The 23,209-nt window shown below is 35.9% G+C and overlaps 2 protein-coding genes across 2 annotated transcripts in view; one reads left to right on the top strand and one right to left on the bottom strand.

Moving 5' to 3' along the window:
• Positions 1 to 23,209, top strand: part of SYN2 (synapsin II) — a 181,003-nt gene that overhangs the window by 93,637 nt on the left and 64,157 nt on the right. The gene's annotated exons all lie outside the window — the stretch shown is intronic.
• Positions 375 to 23,183, bottom strand: TIMP4 (TIMP metallopeptidase inhibitor 4). The gene is made up of 5 exons (XM_062585523.1): positions 22,883 to 23,183; positions 6,724 to 6,821; positions 2,048 to 2,162; positions 1,302 to 1,426; positions 375 to 1,126 (listed from the first exon to the last, which is right to left on the bottom strand). The coding sequence occupies exons 1-5, from the start codon at positions 23,010 to 23,012 to the stop codon at positions 929 to 931; spliced, it is 666 nt and encodes a 221-aa protein (XP_062441507.1). The 5' UTR covers positions 23,013 to 23,183; the 3' UTR covers positions 375 to 928.

Here is a 23,209-nt window from a genome sequence, read left to right as displayed (position 1 = left end):
TCTATTGCATATATTTTTATGTAAGTTTCTAAAGCCAAGTTTTGTAACCATACTGAAACAGAATGCTCTAGTCACAGAGGTAGAGAGGCATAACCAAGTACTACTGCTGCAGTGAAGATGGACATGGTTTCTGTAAATATAAGCCGTTTTAGTCTGTCATTATTTGTGTTGTTTCTTATATATTGCCTAAGTGTTAAAACATCTAGCTTTTCTTTCTACAATATATGCTAGTCCATAGGAATAATGAATTGAATGAGAGGCTTTTGATTAGCAAGGGTGTGTTTTACCTTAGTTATCAATTAAAGTTATAACACTGTAGATAAAGAAAGCTATGACATAAGTAACATACAAAATAAGGAGCATAATTTTTTGTTTTTTGTTTTTAATCACAAAAGTGTTTAGCATGTTTCAACAGATATGGAAAAAACATGGATCTTTGAATCTTTTATAGCACATTGTTATAATACTTTACATATACACTGTACAATAATTTTTTCATATCAGAAGACTTTCATACAGAAAAAATAGTTCTATGAAACATTTCTTCTTTCATCAGAAAGATGTGGAATAAAACATGGGGCCCTCTTAATCTGTAGGGTAACTAAAATAGGGGACAAAACTCTGGCAATTCTTTTGTTTTTACATTCATATTGGTAAAAAGGAAAGTTGTTATGTCTTAAGGAACGCCAAGGAACATTCTCAGCATGAGCCTCTCTGTACAAAGCATAACTTTACAGAGTAGCTACCTCCAGGAGATTTGTTCCTCTTCTTGCCTGAGTGCCAATTCCACATACTCCGTACTTTAGCTGTACAGGACAATTTGTTTTTGTTTCTAAGCAACAGATACACTAGACAATGGCAGTTCAAAGCTGTGAGCGTGCAATGCTTGATGGAATTAGACTCCGAGGCTTTTTAGGAGGTGATAATTTTAAGGTTCGCTGATATCAATAAACTCTTTCTCTGGGGGTGGGCCACCTCGGTACCAGCTGCAAGTGCCATCGCTTCGCTTGATACAGGCATAATGCTTGGCTTGGTGCCCATATAGCTTTCTTTCTATCAGCCAGTCTGTCCAGAGGCACTCATTTGGTGTGGTGATTGAGCAGGGCACCATGTAGCAGGTAGTGATCTAAATGTGAAAGAGTACATTATTTCAGTTTATTGGAGTTTTCTTTAAAGTGACGTTTATTCACAAATAATATTGTAAAATATTTTATGTACAAGAAAACAGTTCCTATTGGTGAAAACTGGCATTTCCTCTAAGGCAGGCTCCATTGTTAGACACCTTTTTATTCTATACTTACTTTGCAGCCACAGCCCATTTGATATCTCTGATTAAGACTCTTCTTTTGAGACAAGGATAAATCATCCCATGGTTCAATGTAGTTGCATAAATGGATAAGGACTTTACCATCATTTAAAATTTGGCCTGCAGCATGGAACATAAGAAAAATAAGGCAAACAAATGAAACTTCCCTAAATACTGAAATAAATTGCAAGAGAATCTGAAATCTTTTAAAAACTGTACAAAATTAGTCATATTTCATACTTTTCAATGGTGGTTGTTAAAACTGAGAGCTATTCTGCTGATTACCTGTTAAATAAATGTTAAAGATTTAAGTAAGATGCTGGGTAACCTACTAACAGAGGATGCAAATGCACCAGTATGTTAAACCAGGATTCCAGGGCTCCATAGGATAATCTGTAGTTACAAATCTGCATACAGATAGGCATGTATAGGCATTTGCATTAGTGGGATAACTAGTACTGTTGGTTTTAAATTAATAAAAGTGGCATGCTTATTTACTAACAACATAGCGATAGTATAGCTCTTCTAAAACTGCTGTAAGGTCTTCTGATGAATGATGGAAGGCATAAGATCAAAGTATAATTACAGCCGTATACAATTTGTACATTCCATTTCTTTGTACAATTTAAATTGTACATAATTTAAGAGCAATTGTATATTTTTGCAAAGTCAGTTGACTCTGATTTGACATTGGACAGTTACTTCTAGTTTTACAGGTATATTAGTTTTGTTATATTTTACCTGTCAAAAGATACTGTTTTTTGTTGTTAGCTTCTAGCTTCACTCCACAGAGTGATGAATCGAAAGGTGTATAGACATATTGAACGTCCTTCAGTTTTTCAAATCCTTTAAACATCTGAAAATTATCAGAAATGAAAAGTATGTCAGCAGTGAAAAATAAACATGAAAATTGGTTGTAACAGCTGTTATACAATGCATCTCTGGGAAAAATGCTCTTTAGAGTCTGAACTTACAGGAGAAAATACAGTTAAATCCTATCTATATATGAAATGAAACAAGTCTGTTAGTTTTAGAAGAAAATTGGGACTTTTTAAATTATAGCTTTTTAAATATGATTTTTTAGTGTTTTTGAAGGATCTTTAAATAATTATCTTCAAAATATATTCTCCTGGCATCTTTTATTTAAGGAATAATGCAGGCACAGCATTCAGCTTAAACAAGGTACTGCAGTGTTGAATCTTTGAAGATACAAGAAGTTCTCAGTATATTAATATGAGAAATACTACCTTGATCAGTGTAAGGGCATGTAACTTCCAGAAAACGAAACATCCTAAGAAACTAAGCATTGCTTTTGTATTATCACTAAAGCTCTTTTTCCATATCCAGTTCAGGTTTATGCCCAGTGTGACCTTCTTAAATAACTATTGGAAAATGAGATCCAGCTCTCAAATTTATAGCCTGCAGCACCAAAATGGAAAGGTTCAGAATCAAAGTCCACACAGTATTCGGATTGCCTGCTCCTTAACTAGCATTTCCAGCTATGACAGTCATTCTTTAAGTAAACCATTAAAAGATCAAAACAAATCTAGTTACGTCCAAATAAGAGAGGTAATCATAAGAAGCTAATCAACTTCAGAAAGCCTGTCATCATCCTAATATGGCATAACTGAAACCCCAACATGCAGGAGGCCCAATTTGGTTACATCATGCTGTGTGTTGACAGCTGTGGATAACTGCAAGGTTCACAGCTCCCAGTTGCAGCTGGCGTCACTGGAAAATACAGTTGTGCTACTCAGGTTCTTTTGGGAGATTTAAACAGTGCAGGGCACAAGAAAATACACTGTAATATGATGATTTTTTCTGAAGCCTTTAGCTAGGGATTTTAAAAATTTAAAATTGTTGTCATAGGGCTTCTGATCCAAAAATATTAGATGTGAATTCAAAATATTTAGTAAAAGAAACAACATCTAGCAAAAACAAAACCAGCAAAAGAGCCCAAAACAAAAGCAGTGTCCTATACAAAGCAGCAGTGCATGATAAAAATGTGTAAATTGATATTGGACAATGTGATTATTATTATTATCTAAAAGTAGTCTGGATAGCTCAAAGTATGTTTCCTAGTCCATTTTGGAAGATCTTCTCAAAAAGATGGCCAAATGAGGAAGTAGAAGCAGGCTGCATGTGTGTTGTAAAGAATCTGCTTCCCTGCGAATACGAAGCAGCAGTTTGAGTTGTGAGCTGTCCTCAGGCCCATCAAGAGCCATCTGATTCCTGCCACCTTTGGAACATGAATACCCTGCTCCTGCTACCTTTAAATTCACATTGTTCAGGGTGTGCTCGTCTACAAAAGACAGCTATCTAGGATAGCTGTTGCGTAACTGTGAACTATGTAAGTATCCTATAATTTGAGTCCTATTCACATTCATAAAACTTTGACGGTATAACAGGGTGCAACTATTCTCTGAATAACTCATCACTTCATATAAGTTAACTGGAGAGGCATTGTGCAGACAACAGAAATGAAGTCAGCTGTAAAAACAAAAACAAAAAAACCTCGTTGACTTGCTACTTATAATGCATATCTAACCGTATCTAAACAAGTGGCCTGAATTACACTGGAGATGCAGTTTAGTATTAAATAAAAATCTTGATGTAATAAATGAGAAGGGCCTTTTAGGCTCCCATTGGTTTGGTTTTGTGAAATTCCAGCTCTGACTGATCTCTGGTTTTGACCTAGATGTTTTTTAAAATGTCACTTAAGATGTAAATGTTTTGTTTAAGTCAGCACATCATATTTGGTCTTGTTGATCAAATCTGAACTCCTAAGAATGTGGATATGTTCTAGATAAAGGGAAAAGATAGCTTTCCTCCCTTAAACCTTGTGCTATGATTTTTGACTTTTGTGCCATTTACATCTCATGTTTTAGTAGGACTTTATTGAAAATAGGGCTGAAGAACTGGTAGAATAGACAGATGTTAACCTGATATTAAAGAAATCTGTACTGATACTGCTTCTGTCCTACTGACACAAAGGAAGAGGTAAGAAATAGAGTTATGTAATGGTTGCTGTGTTAGCCTAATTTTTATTCAGGCAGCGGAGAGACACAAATGAACTCACTGATTCATGGCAGCTCATGGTTTCAGCATCTCTGACGAGCTCTTCCCATGACGATGGTAGCTCTCACAAATTAAGTTCAAATCTCTCGCTTTATTCAGAATAAATCTTACGTTAATCTGCCGATTGTCCCATTGATTTTGCAGAGATGGCCAAATCTGGCCCACAGTGTACTTCATTGTATTATTGTAGTTGATTCTTCAATATTTTCAAAATATTTACAAGCATCAGCTATTTTAACTACTTTGATCAGTTTTCTAGATTGACATGATCTTAATAGTGTTATCCATACCACTTTTCCATTAAATTTGCTTTTTTTAAAAAAAAAAAGTGAATATTTCTTAGTTATTTTTCAGTATACCCAGTCCTGTTTGATTTTTACTAGTATGCTAATTGTCAGTAGTGTGTTTAGAATATAGCTGGTTGCATAACTCTGTTAGTTCCTATGAGATTTACTAAGCACATGCAAAGTTAACTTTATATGTGGTTTTTTTTTTTTTTACTTAGTTTTCTAGTGATCCCACAACAGATTTTCAGTTTACCAAACATCTTTCTGGCTTGTACACTTTGTATTGCAGAGCTTTCAAACAAAGATTCTGTTACTGTATGTGTTAAAGACAGTGAGCAAGGTGCTGGCCCCCCAGCCCAGCTGAACAACCTGTGTGCTGGGGTGAAAGCCCAGGATCTGCTTGTGTTCTGGGTCGAAGTGGTACGACTTGGAATGCTGACACTATTGGGACCCCTTTGTCTTTAGCCTAAGCTTGTATGTAAAAGTGGAGAACATCTTTTATTAAAAAAACAAACCGCTCTCATGTGTCTAGTCCTAGATGCCTTGCTTCCTGAAGTGCAATGGAACTAAATGAAGATCTCTTACTGATGTTTCTGAGTTTTGAATAGGCCCCTACTTTAGAAAATGTGGGAGATATTCCCAAGCGTATGAATGGATTTCCGCAATCTCAGTGTACTGCCACTGAACTGGATGGTAGGCTGAAAATAATAACGCAGACTACACTTCTCATTCTTTGTGCCCACATATAAGAAGATTTGCTATTTCTATAAGGTTACTCACTTGAATGTTGCAGGGCAACAACTCAAAATTAAAGCCTTAATAGGAGAGGGAGAGAATTTCTGTTGTATTTTTATGCTTATTTGCCTAATGAAACATTTGAAACTATCCTTAATAACTTCAGAAAACAGAAAAAAATAGCACATGGTGAAGACTTTGAGATTTTGTTGTAAGTAGAAAGAATTGGATTGTTGAAAATGTGTGTGTGTGTATGCTGGGGAAGGGGGTAGTATAAAACCTTAGCAGAAATCATGTGTTACACAGCTCTTGTGAATATTTTGAGGTATTCTTGTCTAGTATAATTAAAACCTGGGGAATGCAAACTCAGTAGTACCTAGAATACAATTACAGTCAGTGAAAAACTTTATAATCATCTTTTGTAGTAATTTTTCCATGAGCTGATAAAATTTGAAGGATTGGTGTTTTTTTAAATGTGTATCAGTTCACATTAATTTGCTTACATGTTTTGAGTAAGTATAATAACAACAAATATTCTATGAAAAATGAGAGATTAAATCACCTAGAAAACTGAAAAGAAAAAAACGCAGTAATATATCTTAGTTGAAAGATACCATCTATTTTTTGTGTTATCCCAAAACAGGTAAATCATCTTTTTGTCTCAGTGAGGATTTGATGGTGACTTGAATGGGATCAGGCTATGTCTTCTAAAAGTTCCTTAGCAAATATTTCACCTCATTGGAGCTAAATAAATAATAAAGAAATTATGTGAGATTCTAAATCACTTTATTTTTTGTGCTTCCACTTCATATTTGCTTTCCTAGCAACATTCATAGAAATTATTTTTGTTTGTACGAGGGAAGGTCCTTTATTTCTGCAGATACCCCTGTTGACTTGAGAACACAGGTCCTTGCTATTTCAGCTGGAAGTGTTTGTGCTCTGTTTTTATTATGAAGTTTGTATCACCTATTCAGAGTTAGCAATATCATACAACATAGGTGATCAAATATCCACTAGAAGGAGAAGCAAACATTGTGAATACCATTAATAGACTGAAGTATGTTTTCATAAGGTGTTCATCAAGCAATTGTGAGCAACAAAGTTGTCATGACGATACAGCTTTTTAGCAAAATATGAATATCAGAATATATATATTCCCCTCCCCCCCCAATTTTTGCTCTGAGTTTTCTGTATAGTTCATCCAGGACTAACCTTGGAGCCAGCTGATCGCACTCCCAATTTGAGCAATTTGGGACTAAATTGTACTCTTATACATTAGTTACCGTAACTTTGAAATAGCTAAGTGATTCTATGTACCTTTATTTGTTTGATTTCATACCGGATCATTTTGTGGGTATCAAGAGGATCATCACTGGCAGGAACGACCTTTTCGCTGGATATTTTTGCACGAATCACTGTAATAGGGGAAAAAAGTTTAAATGCAAACAAGCATATGTCTCATCTTGCAAGCAATGGTTAAAATTGTTTTCCCTTTAAAATTTTTTTTGATAGATTAACATTGATTTTTATTCTTTAACTAAAAGTAGAATTTAAAGCTTGTTATTATAAGAACATTGGCGTTAACTGTTGAAAATAAAAACACATAGGCTGCCTGTGATACTAAATACTTAATTTTTGACAGAAATATATCCCATTCCTTAAATATATTCTGGCATTATGGATTTAGGGGCAAAAATTCAAAAAATCTCAGTGCCATATTTGAGTTAATACATCCATAACTAAGCTAGAGTAGGGCTGCTGAGGTTCTTATTGCTTATGGCTGTGGATGGTTGTATTTTGGAAATCTGAATTAATTAACCACTGAGTTATGATAAATATTGTATGTTAAAAGACCTGAGTCCCTTAAAATTTGATAAAATACCCTCATAATCAGTGAGCAAAGGAAAAGGAAACTTCTGTTGATGATATGCCAGTCTATCAGTTAAATAAATTTAAAGTCTACACTCAGAAAGACCATGCGAGGCAAGATAGAACCGTTGCTTTTATGTATGAAATTAGAAGGCAGGAAATGGATGAATTCATTCATTCACTTTCCTGACACCGTAGATTTTTGGCATTACTATTATCGACATGCGTCATCAGTTGGGTTAACACTAAAAATGAATTACTCCTTTTTTGATGCATTCCATTTATTTCCTATCTTTACACAAGGAAAGTAAGAGATTTTATGTTGGCAGAAATAGTTTGTTCTCTTGTCTGTTTGTTCTAGTCATCTGTCCTAAATACACTATTTTAAAAAAATACCAGGAGTATTAGGCAGAGAATAATAGGATTCTAAGAATATGGTATACTATGCTGAGGCCAAAATTTCTCAAGGGACTTCTACCTCAAAAAAGTATTTAGCATCCTATTTTTTCCCTCTTCTGGATGGCTGCTATGTCAGTTCCTCTACAGGGGTTAAACTTGTTAGAACAAAGAATAATCTATATGGAGAGATAGGGCAAAGGCCTTGGCAATTAACAGCCCAACCCCAGTTCGACTGAAAGTCTACTCCACTTTGGTACAGAGATGGATCTGTGCAAGCATTTCTGCTGTTTCTGAAGGGAACAGTTGCATTCTCTGTCCTGGGTAGCCACTTTATTTGTGAAAATAACTTCACCTTGGTTTTATTTTTCATGGTAAAAACAACTGTTGTTTTAAAATCAATATGAGACAGGCATGATGGTTGGAAAGAACCTCCAAAGGTCTAGTGCAACCCCTAGCTCAAAGCAAGACCAACTTGAATTAAGTTGCTTGTGCCCATGTCCAGCTGAGTTTTGAGCATCTCCGAGGATGGAGATGACAGACCATCCTTATGCTGAGACCTTCATACTTTTTACTCACTAAGAAAAATCAAGCTGATGCAGAGGAAAATCATTTAGCATCAAAATCATGCTGTTCCCCAAAAAGCACATTTATTTGATAAATAGGCTTCCAACCATCACATCTAAAGTAAAGGAATAAGAGACCCAGATTGTAATCGCTTTTACAGCCAGAGAGAGGTCAGCCTCATCTAATAACAGGCAATTTTCATTTCCTCACTTATTAGCAGAGCAAACTACATGTAATAATCAACGCGATGCAGATGCTTGCAGCTTCAAAGCTTGAGGCTTTCGTCTTTTGGCACAATGCTCCTTCTACCCAAGCCATTCGAAGCCTTTTAAAGGAGCGTTTTAGACTTAGAGATTGGATCGAAAGAAAAGAGTTCTTTTAAGTATGAAATTACTGTTCAAATGGTAAGTGGCAGCATCTCTTTAATCATATGCAGATGTGTGATTCCCACAAATTAACAGTACTTCTTAAGTGCTTTGATCTAATTCCAGATAAAGTGTGTTGTGGATTATGTATACTATACTGCTGGAAAGGTCTAATTAGAATCATGTTGTTTTGTTCTGCTTTGCTTTCCTTTGCATGAATACTTCTTAAAAAGGGTTTCCATTAAGGAGTTTGTTCATTGTAGAAAACCGGAGTGGGGCAACAGCTAGGAACTAGCTCCACTGTTTTCTCAATACATGTTTTATATGCAGGAAATCTTTTCCTGCTTACTCAGTGCAAATGTATGTAGGACAATTGAACCTACTTTTTCCCATGTGTTTAATGCCGAAATATTACTTATTTTCAATTTTTTATTAAACTCTGCTGTTACTGTCAAAGACGACCGTTACAGATGATCAATAATAGCTCAAAAGGTCTCCATGGAGTTATATATGGCTGAAACTATAACATTTTGGGTTTTGTCATTAAGGGATCTTTTTTGGGTGTGTAGAAAAAAATGAAAACTATTTTTATATTGTGTGCATTTCATTTGTTTGTTTAAGAGAAAGCTTCCAGATGGTGAAGGAAGTCCAATTTCAGCTTTTTTAACAAGAGTTTTTTTCTGTTAAAAAACATCTAGATCTTTAGTTATTTGGGTTTCACTTTTCTGTTTTCTTGAAATCAGATTTAAATACAAACAAAATTTTAGTCCTTTTTGTTTTTCTTCTTTCTGTTCTTCAAATTATTTTTTTTCAGTCAGTGTCTAGCTGTCTCGTAATCTCTTATTCATGTGGTTGCTTCTGTTTTTAACCACAAGCAGTTCCTGATTTAGCATTCTTTGGCCTAGCCATCTCCCTCTCTCCTCTCGTCATTCTGAGAGTGGTTATGACACAGGATTCCTCCTAGTCTGCACTTCTTTTCAAGAAAGGGTTTCAACTATACCATTGCTGGCTTGGCTTTGCCTCTGTTTGGCTGAGAACTCATGACAGTTTAGTGTAACAGGGTCATTTTATCTATTAGACAGTTATTGGTTCTGTATGAGGAATTTGCATCTGTGAAATACAAATGCATAGCCTTCATATTGTAAGATCAATAATTCAGTCTGCCTCAAATTCATTCTACATTAAAATATATATTGCATTTTGAAAAGCAGTTGCTCTCTAACATTTTAGTAGTAAAATACAGCGTTTTAGCAGTACTTAACATGTTTTACAAGTCGTGTATTTTGAATTGTGATATGAAAGTACTGATTTATCTTATGAATAATACATATGAATATTGTATAAGAATATATGAAATACATATGAATATGAAATTAAAATAATTTATCCCTCCTTCATAGCTGAAGGATGTCTCAAGTAACTGAAATGAAAAGAATGATGATTAAAAGCCATGATCAAAGCCATGCAGGGAGTGGGTCAGAGCCTCAGAACAAAATCACAGCGGAAATTATTACCTCCCGGTCCTACGCTAAGTCTACAGCATCAAGATTCTGCCTATCTGAGTAACTACAGTTTGGTTGAATAGTGTCATAGCATATTGCAGGAGAATAATGCTCTAGTTGTCCAATAATTGCCAAACTTATTTGCTATTTATTTTATTATTAGAAGAGTGTTAAGTTTTGTTCCTTCTTCCCTGAATAATAATAATGAATGTACCTCTGAACCATTTCTACAGTGCTTCTAATCCATATTTCCCCTGCTGCATCACAGAAAAGAAAAATGTTGCTTTCCAAAGCCCAAATCCTAATTTGGTTTTCTGACTGACTTCTGTTAACCAATTTTACCTGTTACTTTAATTGCTGGTCTTGACAGACTGATAAGTAGTCACTTCTGCACATAAACATTGTAAGCATCAACAACAAAAGGTAATTTTGAACTGGATAAAGGACGCACATAATTTAGAATAACATCAGGTATATTTGGCTTTAAACCATTATGAAAGTAGTCCTGGGTTACTTTTAGTGGACTTTTTATATGCACTAGAAGTAGAAAGTTAGGCATTAACCATGTTTATCTTCCCTAAACCTATATGCTTTCTCTCTGAAATCAGCTGCAGTAATTATTTGCATGTACATAAACCATGTCATCACAATGTATATTAGAACAGATTTTTAGATCATGAGGAAGACCTTATACTGGAAGCTGTTTTTAAAAAATGCTGCCATTATATTAATCTTAACACATTGTATTGTGTGCAAATATGAGCATTTTTCTTACACCTGGAGAAGAAGATGCATGAAGAATTTGAGCAGTATACTGAAGGCTTCATGCCAAGTCATAAGTAGAGCTGAAATGAGAATACAGCAGATTCTTGTTCCTTGCCTGCTAAAACTCCTGCTTTCCCTAGAAGCAGTATCTTTTTAGACTTTGAATTATTTCTAGGCATTAACAGAGGGTAAAATTGTTTAGTGAAGAATTACTGTCATTATTAGAAGTCAGTATTATTAAATACCATATTCCTTGTGAATTCCTTTTATAGTATTATTTTACTTGCATAAGTTTTAAGATGATAATATTTAGCCTTTTTCTTTAACTAATTGGTCATACTGCTATAAATAGTAATATATCAAGATAGGCAACTATACTCAACAGAAGTATATCAACCTTATTACTACTTCAAAAAAGGAAACCAAGCTGGAATTTGCTCTCCAGATTAATTTATTATTCTAGGAAACAGGAGGTAGGGTGACGGTAAAAACTGATGGGTAAATGAGATCTTTTCTTTCCCCAAATCTGTTCAATTACAGCAAAGTTATAATGAAGGAAAGTAGGAAGATATTTAAGATGTTATGTGACATAAGGGCAAGAAATCATGTTTGCTTATCTTCTCAGCTTAAATATATGCAATTAAATAAATATAAGTAGAAATAAAGCTATTGATAATAAGGGTGATGAATTCTAAAAATGGGAAGATAGGGAGGCAGATAATTGAAGCTTTGAGAATCTCTTATTGTCTATTTGGACTCTGAAAACACTCAAGCTACTCCCTAAACAAAGTTGTCAAGTGTGTGAAGATCATAGCACAATGAGAAGTACAGGTTGGTATTAACTTGTTTAAGTTAGGTTTAGTTCAGTGTTTTTGCTTCTAGGAGATGATTTCTATCACAAGAAAAATATGGCACTGTCTTTTAAAAATGTTTTTATAAAGGCAACTGGAATAGCAGTAGACATACTTCCTGTAATGATAAAAGGATCCATTGAACTAGAGAAAATGCAGAGGAAGTTTCTCTAGTGGCCAGCTGGGAACAAAAGCAACACGGTCTAAGGTGCGTGTCCTCTCCAGGCATCCTCTCCAGTGCAGCAAGTTGTCCCTTCCAAGGTATTTTTCCCATAGTAACTGTAAGGTTTTCATAAGGACCTGCTCAAATTCCTTTCTGCTTATGATGCTGTTAGCACTAATTGAAGCATACTTTGATCAGGGGCAAGTATTGCATGCTGATTGGTTTTTAAACTTTGTGTGTACATATTATTTGAGTAATGTTTATTTAAGAGACTCTTTAACTATTTTGTTATTTGTTAAGTTTTATTTTTCTTAATATAAACTAAAACCTACAAAATAAGGGGTAAGAAGAAGGGGTGAGTCTTGTGCCCATGACAATTGCTTCTCATAAGAACTAGTCATAACAGCAGCAAGAGAGTTTGCAGGTGGAAGTCCGCATAAGAGTGACAGCACAAGAACAGGAGCATGAGAGCAACCAGGGAAAATACTGCATCTGTGTCTCTGGAAAAACACTGCCACAGCAGCTTAAGTGGAAGTGTCAAGAGCTGCAAGTGGAAGGCAGGCTGCAGAATTGCAGATGCCCTTAGTGTTACAGAGGTTGAGACACTTGAGGCTTTTAAGGCACTATGCAGCAGGTTGCCTAGAGAGGTTGTGGAGTCTCCATCCTTAGAGATATTCTATGTTCAACTGGATAAGGCCATGAGAAACTTGGTCTGGTTCGACCCGCTCTTAGCAAGAGGTTGGACTAGATGACTTTTAGAGGTCCATTCCAACCTCAGTTGTTCTATGATTTTAAGTGTTGATAAACTAAGATTGCAACATTAAGGGTGCTCTCATATGTGAGGTAGTAAAAATTGTCTATTCTAATTCCTGCTGAGCTATTTATTTGTTTCTTAAAATTAAAGAGTTGTGTATCATTGTCATGAGTCATGCATTCACTTTGAAATAGTAACTGAACTACTTATGCAAAGTGGAATTTTTATTAAATGAGTGATATAATGCCTAGGATTCCTAAATGAGTACGTTTTTGGTTAAAGAATTGCAGCTTAAAGCAAAAACCCATAGTTAAGGAGGTCCAGTCCTTCAGCACTAAGTAGATTGGTGGATAGAAGGAGGAGGTAGTCTAGGCTGGGATGCCTTAACTGCGTGTTGTTTTTTTTTTTTTTTTTTTAATGAGGGCTAAATCATTTCCTATTAGCCTTGCAAAAAATTTTGAGGCCCACAGACAAAGAGATGCAGTAGCCTCCAGTTCACTTAAGTTTTGACTAAACTTACAGACTATGGCATAGCTATCTGAATAGAGATTTAACACTAAGATTTAACCTTCGCTTTAAAAATTTATTAAAGGAAACTGTATTTCATATGATACAAGTTTATAGTCAGAATCAGCTCTCCTACAGAAGAGCTGGAGTTGCGGGGGGGAAGTAGACAGGAAAAGAAAAAAAATTAACAACACTGACTAGACGTTTAATCCTTTCATTTAACTACCTAAAATATGAAGGATGATTTTTGAAGAATTATTTCTGCCTATTTCTTTAAAATGTCTGATACCTCAACCAAGCTGTTTCCCGATGCTATTGCTGTTGAGGGGCCAAGGAACAAGTGGCTCAAGGACAGGGATCTAAATCAAAGTGTATTGTTTCTGAGGTGGTTTGAGGTCAGAATCACAGATAGGTATGGGAATAGTCTAAACATACAGAAGAGAAAACAGAAGCATATCTGAATTGATATAGCAGACAGAGTATACAGTATGAAATAAAACACAGCTATGGATATTTGCTTATAGATAATTTTGAAGGGCCCTATATTCAAATGTTCTTTTATATACAGAAATATGTCTCCTCACCAAAATGAAAACATTTGTGTGTGTAATAATACAGCGTTTTTTTCTGCTTGCGCTTCTATTATAGCCTGTATAGAAACATTTTTTTTCTCAAAAGAGAAAAATGAGGCAGGTTTGCTTTACAGGGATTTTCTTCATTGTAAACTCTTCCAGTGAGATTGTACCTCTGCAGATTCAGTTCTTGATCTCCTATACTCAGGAGAATTTTTAAGCTTCTATTTAATAATTAAATCAATATACATGACATAAGAACTAATGTCTTCCTTGCTGATATTGATTATTTTCAAAGGCAGATGCTTTTTGACTGGTATTTTGGGCAGGGGGAAGCATGTTGTTAAATTAAAAGGAAACATTGCTTGGTCTGCTTTATCTAAATGTAAAAAATAACTGCTGTGGAAAATATAGCCGCTTTATGTGGCTATAAGGATTTAAATAATCTGATTTGACCATGGACAATATTCCAGTTCTCTTGTAATTTTAAAGTTCCAAAAGCAGTCTGACATAAGAAATCCAGCAGATTATTAAATACATCCAAACGAAGTACATACCAGTACTGAAGAAACAGCAGTCATTTTTGTTCAGTTGCCAGTGTTCATACGCCTTAGCAGCTCTGTTGTTCCAGCTGTAGGCTAGTATAAAACATGGCTGGAATGACACTGTCTTTACTGGGCCTTGGTTTATATGCACATTGAAAGCACACATCAAAAACATTCACAAAAATAGAATCCACATTGCTTGTTTGAAACTCTAAAGGTGAAGTTTCTAGGTCTGGTGATCTAAAATAACTGCAGAGTAAGCCGGGAAACAACTGAAATGAATCTGGGCTTTGCAGGCCATGTAGGGCTGCTGTGTGAAATGTCTTTTCTCATTGCTGTGATGGTATGCTTGTGTTACTTCCAGGCTTATGCATTTCCCCCCCCCCTTCTGAGATCTCCATTCTTCGTTATGAATGGTGGAGGTAAGGGGAGCATTAATAAAACTATAGTTATGCCCTTTTTAAACTATGAAATGAGTTATCTTCCTGCTTAGCTGGATGCATCAAAGTAAAAATTCGTGTAAGATCTTAGTCTAAATTGTCCTGGTGGTTATTCTTATTGGTGCTGATACAAATTTGCAATGTGTGATAAATATATGCTTGTCTGTTAAGAATACAGACTCGATTAAATTAAGTATAGAAGACTTTCCTTAGGTTTTTTTATGCCTTTATTTTGCAATATTATACATATGTAACTGAGTATTTATGCATTTACAAATCAATGATATAATTACAGTTTTTTTTTTTTGAATATTGGAATAAATTACTTGGGAACAACTGGAGTCTTTAGTACCACCGTACCCTTCAGTAGTGCCACTCGTTATATTAGAGCAGTGGAAAACTAATCCAAAAGTTAGTCTTTTTACAAACATCTGCAACTAATGCATAGATTATTCTTTTCAGTGTGTTTATCCAAAGGTTTGAGAGAGAGAGGTAGTTTTGAACGCCTTGTCACTATTTTCTTGTTAGTGATTAGCACGCTCCTGGATCAACTCCTTCTTTGCAGTACACAAGAACTCACATACTTGTATTCTGTAGAACGAGGTTGGATCTGGTAATGAGATTTTTACCAGTGTCCCTTTTCAGTTTTAAGGATGGGTTGTTTCAGCGAATCAAATGTATGAGGCTGGAAGGAAAAGGAAGTGCATAATCACAGGAGGGATTATAGTAGTCCTTTCTGTATTAGTCCTTCCTGTAGCCAAGGGCCTGCCCCAGATGGAATTTGTGTGTTCAGAGTGGTGTGGCCAGCATACCCAGTCATGTACAGTTACAGGTCAGATTTGCTTCTGTTCAGTGCCAGTTGAAATAAGACATGAATCTGTAACTGGCCAAGAATTTAAATGTGATAGACCAGAATGTAAACTGTCTAAAAGCTGGCAAGTAAAACTGATGTTATCTGCCATATTCACCTACATTCAATTTATGATAAAATACTGCTTGGAGTCCCAGCCTTGCATTCTGAAGTCAGGGCTGAGACACCCTATTTGGTTTACCTTTGAGTCAGCTAGAGATCACTTCTGCCTTTGTTCTCCAAATACTCTGTTTGCATTCTTTTTTTTTTTTTTTTTTTAATCAAAATATGCTGGTTACCATCATCACCTCTGAAAAGTATTTTTCATGGTATACCTTATTTGGGAGGAAATTACTCAGAAGACTCTAAATCTCTGGGAAGGCGGAGAAAAAGTTGCATCCTGAATGAAAATAGGTCCATTTTGTCAATTATTTTACAAGATTATTTTATCGCCTTTCACATGGCTATTAAATTGCACTGATTATCAACTTCATTTTTAACATAAATGCTTTGCAGAATGTGGTTACTCTTTTATTAACTGTTGTGCTAGTCTGCATCTAAAGTCAGTTTTCATATGAGGCTCCCAAAATGTGGGAGGCTGCTTTCCTAAGCCTGTTAGGACTTTCAGGTAGGTCAGAATTTTGTGAATCTCTGTTTTTGGCTTGGAATGCAAAAATTACTTGTGTTGGAAGAGTTGATCAAATTTGGCTTCCTTGTTAAACCAGATTATGCAGGTTTTTTTTGTTTGTTTGTTTGTTTTTTTTAATTAGAAGAATACATTCAATTTATGTAAGGTCTTAGTATCTATTTTTTATAAGTTTTCAGACGGAAGAGATGAGATTTTTTTCTAAGAGATGTGTAGTATACTTTTAACTTAAACATTATAGAAAAATAACATGATTTCCTAATGTTGTTCAAGGTCAGTTTTATTTTTCTGTAATGTTTTTACAGCTGCTACTCATGTTACTAGAAATATTTCTCTCTACTTCACAAGCCTCAAATACCACATCATTTGACTAGTAATCAACATCTGTCTAATTTCAGCTGAGGAATAATGTGCTCTTTATGCTCTAAAGTCTGTAGAACAACATACATCATGTTATTGTAGATTTCCATTCATAGCTGCGTACCCCTTCCTCCAGCACGCAGAAGAGACTCCACGTTATCGAGATACTTCTTTTTAAATGAGTGAGTTAGGAATTAAAGTTGGTAGGTTAATAGCATTAAGAGCTTGGCAGTCTTTCATGTTTTGTGTTTTATATTATTTAATTTTTTTCCTAAGCTTGCAATTTGGTTTGCATACAGTGTGTGAAGAATTTTTTTGAAATCATGATTTTTAGTTTCTTAGCACTACAATGTATACTTTTAAAATAAAAATAACACATTAGCTGAATTTTCTTATCCTGCACGTATAACATACTCAGTAATGAGTCAGTGATACTCAGTTAATTTTAAATCAGTGAACTAGGTAGATTCCTCTGATATTCCATTTTAATACACAATATTCAGCTCTTTTTTCACAAAAGCTACAGAATTTTTCAGTTGGCAACCGTATTCTGACAGGAGTGTTAGGCTCAACAGATAGAAGTCTCCTTTAAACTGTGTCCTGCTGTTCACTGTTTCATGATGCCACCTCGTTTTACAGCTACAATTTAAAAGCTGTTGGGATCAACGCCATGAAAACGTTCAAGGAGCAAAGGAAAGGAGAGTGACTGCGTTTTTCCAAACTGAACCCCATTTTCGTGCTCAAATGGAAAGGTTCTGCAGTACAATATGCATAGAAGATTGGAAATTATTTTTAGAGTTGCATGTTATTGGCAATGCAATTAAAATCTTATATTCAGAACTGAAAAGTTAGAAAACAAACTAACCTGGAATTTTAAGTTCTCAAAATGCTTGTTTGTGTCTTAAAACCTGAAGTAGAGCCAGGGTTATTTGCTGATCTTATTCAAATCAATAGGTTCTTTCCGAAGCAGGAAATTCAGGCTTCATCCTAGGAAGTTATTTCACTAATGTTTTGCTAAATGTCATATCCAAAGGAAGGAATTTACAGAGTAGTGTTGTTCATCCTTACCTGGGGGGTGTTCTGAAAGAATTTCAGCATGGGCAGATGTAACACGTAACAAACATGATTTCGTAAATCTCTGTCTTAATTCTCTGATAAACTCAGGAGATGATTCTTTGTGTTCCCTAGCAACACTTAAACAATTCAGACCAGTATTCATCCAGAAAGGTACAAATGCATTTAGTTGTAAGTAGTCAGTAGCAGCACAGCATCTCTGCAATCAAATTGCCTGTGGCAATCCACTGCAGTAAAACTCACATTCGTATTTTAAAATTTTGGAAAGCATTTAGAAGCTTTGAGGCTCTGATGACAAGAAGTTTATATTTTTTGCTATTACAATTTAATTGTAGTACATTGGAATTTGTACCAGTGATGGGTTTTTGTATGGCTGCAGATTTTTTTGTGTGTGTGTTAAAAACTTCACTCTAAATGCATCAGAAGCTACTTTAAACAAGTTTTTAGGATTTATATGGTCTAGGGTTTTTTTAATTGAAAATCCTATCAATGTGTATAGAAGTATGCAGAACAGATAAGAAGGACAAAATACCATATATTTCTTTCATATTTATAAAAGTAAGGAAACTTATTGCTTTTCTGTGTAACTGATTTGGGGACATTGCACAACCAAAATTCCTTGTCCATTTATGTAGTAAATAGGTTTTGATGTTTGTATCATTTACAGTTTTGGTGAAATTTGAGTTTAGGCTAAAACGTGTATCCCTCAGAAATTTTTGTTAGTACTAGCCATTAACAAGAACTGGGCATTGGGAACAAACTAGCTCTTCATGATTCCTACATACCAACATTGTTTTCTGAATATTTGTGGGTAGCTACTGAGCATAGGACTGGAATTCAGTTTTGCTCAGCCACTAGCTCAGGGCATGAGTTAGATTCACCTCATTTTCAGTATCTCTGCATTTATACCTGCCTAATATGATTTGCAGTACTTTTGAGGTACATATAATTTCTAGATGTTTTCTGTGATTCATCGGTTAATGTAATTAGGCCTCTGAAAATATTGTTATTTTCCTAACTCTTTTCTAACACTTCTTGCAAAATGTTGCTCAGAGCGTGCTTTTCCTGGGTTTTGTGTGCCATTTTCACAGAGAGGGGAGAGGACTAGAATAGTGTGATTTCTATCAAGCTAGCCAGAATAGGTAACTCCAGTACCTTTACATCTATAATTAAACTCAACGATTCTTGGAATTAGAAATTCAGCTTTAATTTTCACTTGAGGTCCTGAGAATGGGTAGCTGCATAATCATTTCCAGCCAGGAACTGATGCGTATGGTATGAACACAGGAAGTTACTCCAGGAACGTACCCATGCATTATTGTCACGATTTCCACCCTAAAGGAAGAGCACTGCTGCAAAGCAGTGCTCCCTGCCTCCTTTGGCAGGGCAAGAATATAAACACAATTGATATGGTACGTAGTGTACTATTTAAAATAGGAGTCTAAAAGACCTTTTACAACTCAGAGATGTAAACAGCGTGATGCCATGCCTGAGCGTTGCTCAGCAGGGTGTCTAAATGGGCAGCCTCTGGCCCAGGATTCAGCCGAGGCTGCCAGCAGTTCCAAAGCTCGTTCGTGTATAGCCTTAAGCAACGTTTTTATGGGGCTCTGAGTTGAAGCCCTTGCAGAAGACTAAGGTCTGTTGCATCCCTGTCTTCCGTGTGTTTTATGTGATATGGCTGCTAATGTTTATTTGTTTAGGACTGCAGTGTTCATATGTTAGTAGCTGCTTAAGCTCCTGTCAACTGTCCCCGCCCCCCCCCCCCCACATTACAGAAGTCAATGGCAAAAGAGAAATTTATTATCTTGACACTATCTGATAAGCTCAATTGCATCCATGATCTCCCCCACCACCACCACCAAAAGCCATTATCAGAGGAATTCTCTTGCTTCAGCTTGAGACTGTTGTGCTTCACTACTAAATTTGAAATGCTAAATGGCACATCATCATCATGTTTCATTTCTGCAAGGTGAAAACCTCCTGATTTCTTCCAGGCCTCTTTTTTTTTTTTTTTTTTTTTTTAATTAACCTCTCATCTCTATTTCAGCCAAAAGTCCTCTTGCACACAGATGACCACTGAGGTGTGAAGGCCTATGTTAGGAGGACGTCAGCACCATTTAGAGAAACACAAACAGAATGTATCTTTCTTTCCTATTAAAAGGTGTATATCTTCATGATGTTAGGCACTTCTTACTGAGAGGATTTACCTCTCTCTGAACTGAAGTTTAAAGCTACTGAGAAGTTCATTATTGGTTTTTTTTTTTTTTTTTTTTTTTTTTTTTTTTTTTTTTTTTTTGTAAGATCCCAGGCCCTTAAGGCTAGGTAGGAAGATTACCTGGCCAACCCAAGGTCATATAAATGGCAGGTCTGGCATGGCAGTCGTTCCTGGCAGGATCTCCCAACCTGTCGTCGTTGTTCCTCCTGTGGTGTACAGCCATATAACACCTGCAGAGCTCTTCACTCATTCTTAATTTTTGTTTTAGCCAGCACCTTGCAGGACCAGGTATCTCTTGCTCTAGGTCTGTCAGAAAGTGTGTGATTTCTATCAAGCTAGCCAGATTGTGTGGTAGTTGTGGGTATTTAGAGAGTAAAACCACAAAAACCTCCTGACAGGGGAGGACAAAGTGTCACAGTGCTAATCACATGAACAAAAGTAAAAGTGGAAAAGAGCTTGTTCTGTCTATCTGTCTCTCCTTTTATTTATTTATTTATTTATTTATTTATTTGGTGTGTTGTGTAAATGCTGAGGTTTCTGAGTGGCTTTCACTCATTCAGTTAGTAGCTCAAGTAGTTTCTATTGATTCAGCCCCTTCCAGCTCCATTTTCACTCCACGCAACTCTCAAGCAATCCCATAGGAAAGCAAAAGAATTATAGATATGGTGTAGTTGAAAAATTATGCAGTAACTGAAGTACATATGTCGGTTGGTAACTGTATCAGCAAGACCAACTGAGGCTTTGTCTCAGTTTTTACTTTTACTGTAGAATGCAAAACAATTCCTTTGTTTTAGAGAGATATACTAAGGTTTTATTCTTCCAGGAGTAAATTAACTTGAATGTGTTTGTGAATACAGAGGTGTGTGAATTTAAAAATAATTGAAATAATTCAGAGCATTAGTCTCAACAAAAGGAGCTGGACTAGTATTCAACTCCCATAGATGTTCGTAGCTGGAGAGCTGGCACTTTTTTGTCAATATTTTGGAGGTAAAAAGATGTTAAAAGGGAAGTACAATCTTCAATTTAATCTTAAATATTAAAAAGATCCTTGAGTATGATCTAACAGCAAAAGTTTTGAGTAAGCTACTGCATGGTATACTGAAGAGCACAGCTCAGATTCCACAGTCACTCTAAGAAGCGGGTGGCCAGAAGGACACACTTCAAACCTACCTGGCTTAAACATGAAGTAGAGCTGCAGAGGCACAGCCCTAATTTCCGTGAGGACTGTGTTGTGCAGCAGGATGCCAGTCTTGTCCTGCCCCAAGCCCAAGAGCAGTCCCAATCCACAGATGCCTCACTTGGACACAGGAATGAAGTAACTTCTGGCATCAGGGATGGAGGATCTGCCTTTGCCAAACTGGTTAGTGGAGTTTTCTTTAACACAGCACAAACACTTCACTAGTCTTCTTTAGCTCCTTTAAAGCCATTTTGCTCCACTTATGCAAGGTATTGTGTCCAAAGCAAATTATAGAATTAATCCATAAATGCATAGAGTAGGTTTAATATGTAAACATATGTCCAGTGTATGTGGATATCTACATATTTGTCATTTTATAAAATACATATAAATGCTATTTTAAAATGATAAATGTTAAACAAAGAACTCTATGATATAAACTTTCCTTAGCCAAGGGGTGCAGTTTACTTATATGTGAAGATTTATGTAAGTGAAAGTTTGAGCACCAAGTCCAAATACACAGTTTTATTTTAGTGTTCAGTATTTAATTAGAAATGTTAAAATAGGATATAGCTACCATTCATAAAATATATCTAAGAAAACCTGCCTTAAAAAGAATGACCAGAATGCCATCCCTAAGGAATATAGTTGTAATGAGCATCTTGAGTTTCCTTTTTATTGTGAAATTGTTCATCTAGAAGAATCTCTAAATTAAGTCAGTTGTTGAAAAACTGTTATTTCATTATGTCTAAAAATGCAACAGACTAATATAGTTAAAGATACACATATATATTTAAGCTTCTGGAAGTACTGGAATTTCTGTTTTCTTTCTCACCTCAAAAAAAAAAAAAAAAAATTGCCTAACACAGCCAGATTAAAAAACAATTTAACTGATGGCCACAAACAGAGCTTAGAGTTTGTCATGGCTACAAAGATATTTTGTCAGGGTATAAAAGCAATTAATCAGTATGCAGAAGGTATTGCCTGCCCCATAGAGATGCTAATTTTGTGACACTTTGGAAACTCATGTTCTACATTTACTGTTCACACTAGATGGAAGCTAACCAGCCTCAGCTTGAGCTAATGAAATCAAAAGACTCTAGAATGTCACATTTTTTATACTCATGCAGTCTAATTTTGAGATCTTTAGTTTGTTTCTGTAAGTTTGACAACTACAATGTTGACCGAATATCACAAAACACTGTTGTCCTAAGACTGGAAAGTCACATTTATACAGACTCCTGTAGGCAGATTACCAACAGAAAATAAATGGCCTATCAGATTCCTGCTCAAGTATTTTACAAAAATGACAAAAAGCAATTTTAAAGAAATTGTAGCATAGCAGAACAAAGATCAAGTCTTTCAGTGTGTTACCGTTAATGTTTTTTGGTTTTTGATTTCCAGAGCACTGTGCAGCCAGTTGGACCACAAATACCTATATGCATAGTTTATATGTAGTGGGTCTGTATTTAGACAGAATATTCTGCTATAGGTGTTAGCAGTAGCCCTTTGAAAGTATAGCTATTCTTCCCTAAGAAGAAGAACTTCTTACTCTAAGTTAGGAGCTAATATAGAAGTTGTTCCTGTTAAAAAGGAAAGAGCACTAAATAATACAGCAGTTTCAACAATTTGTAACCCACAAAATATTCTGGAGAAACAAGAAAAGCAGAACAACTACTGCCAATATTTTTCCATAGCCCTCTGTTTCAGAGGGCATTTTGCAGTCATTTTGTTTCAAAATCCTTCGAGAGGCTAAGCCACCTGGTTAAACATATTCCACTGCCGCTGTACAGAAAAGTACCACAGCAGTTTCATTTCCCTCCGTCAGCGGTAAGAGCAGGGTGCTGCTGTGACTCACCTAGAGCAGAATCGCAGATGAGCTGCTGCGGATGGGCCGGGGCACAGCTGCACGCCTCTGCCAGCTCCTGCGTTCGGGGGGCCAGAAGCAGGAGCGCTGGGAAGAGCAGGGTCCCGAGCGCAGGGTTCATGCTGCCTCGAGCACAGCTAGCCCGTCAGCCGTGAGAAAACCCTTTCTTATTGCTGCTTTTCTAACTACACTTCTAAATAACTCTCTGATTTCTTCTGTGTGTGGCTCAGTTTCAACAGACTTGGATGGTTTAGAAAAGCCCTCTAATGCTCGGTCTGAGTATAGGCTTATGTTAACTGACTTCTAATTTCCCTGACA

The sequence above is a fragment of the Rhea pennata genome, chromosome 12, assembly GCF_028389875.1.
Source record: "Rhea pennata isolate bPtePen1 chromosome 12, bPtePen1.pri, whole genome shotgun sequence".
NCBI classification, from domain to species: domain Eukaryota; kingdom Metazoa; phylum Chordata; class Aves; order Rheiformes; family Rheidae; genus Rhea; species Rhea pennata.
This window is presented reverse-complemented; position numbering and strand designations above follow the sequence as displayed.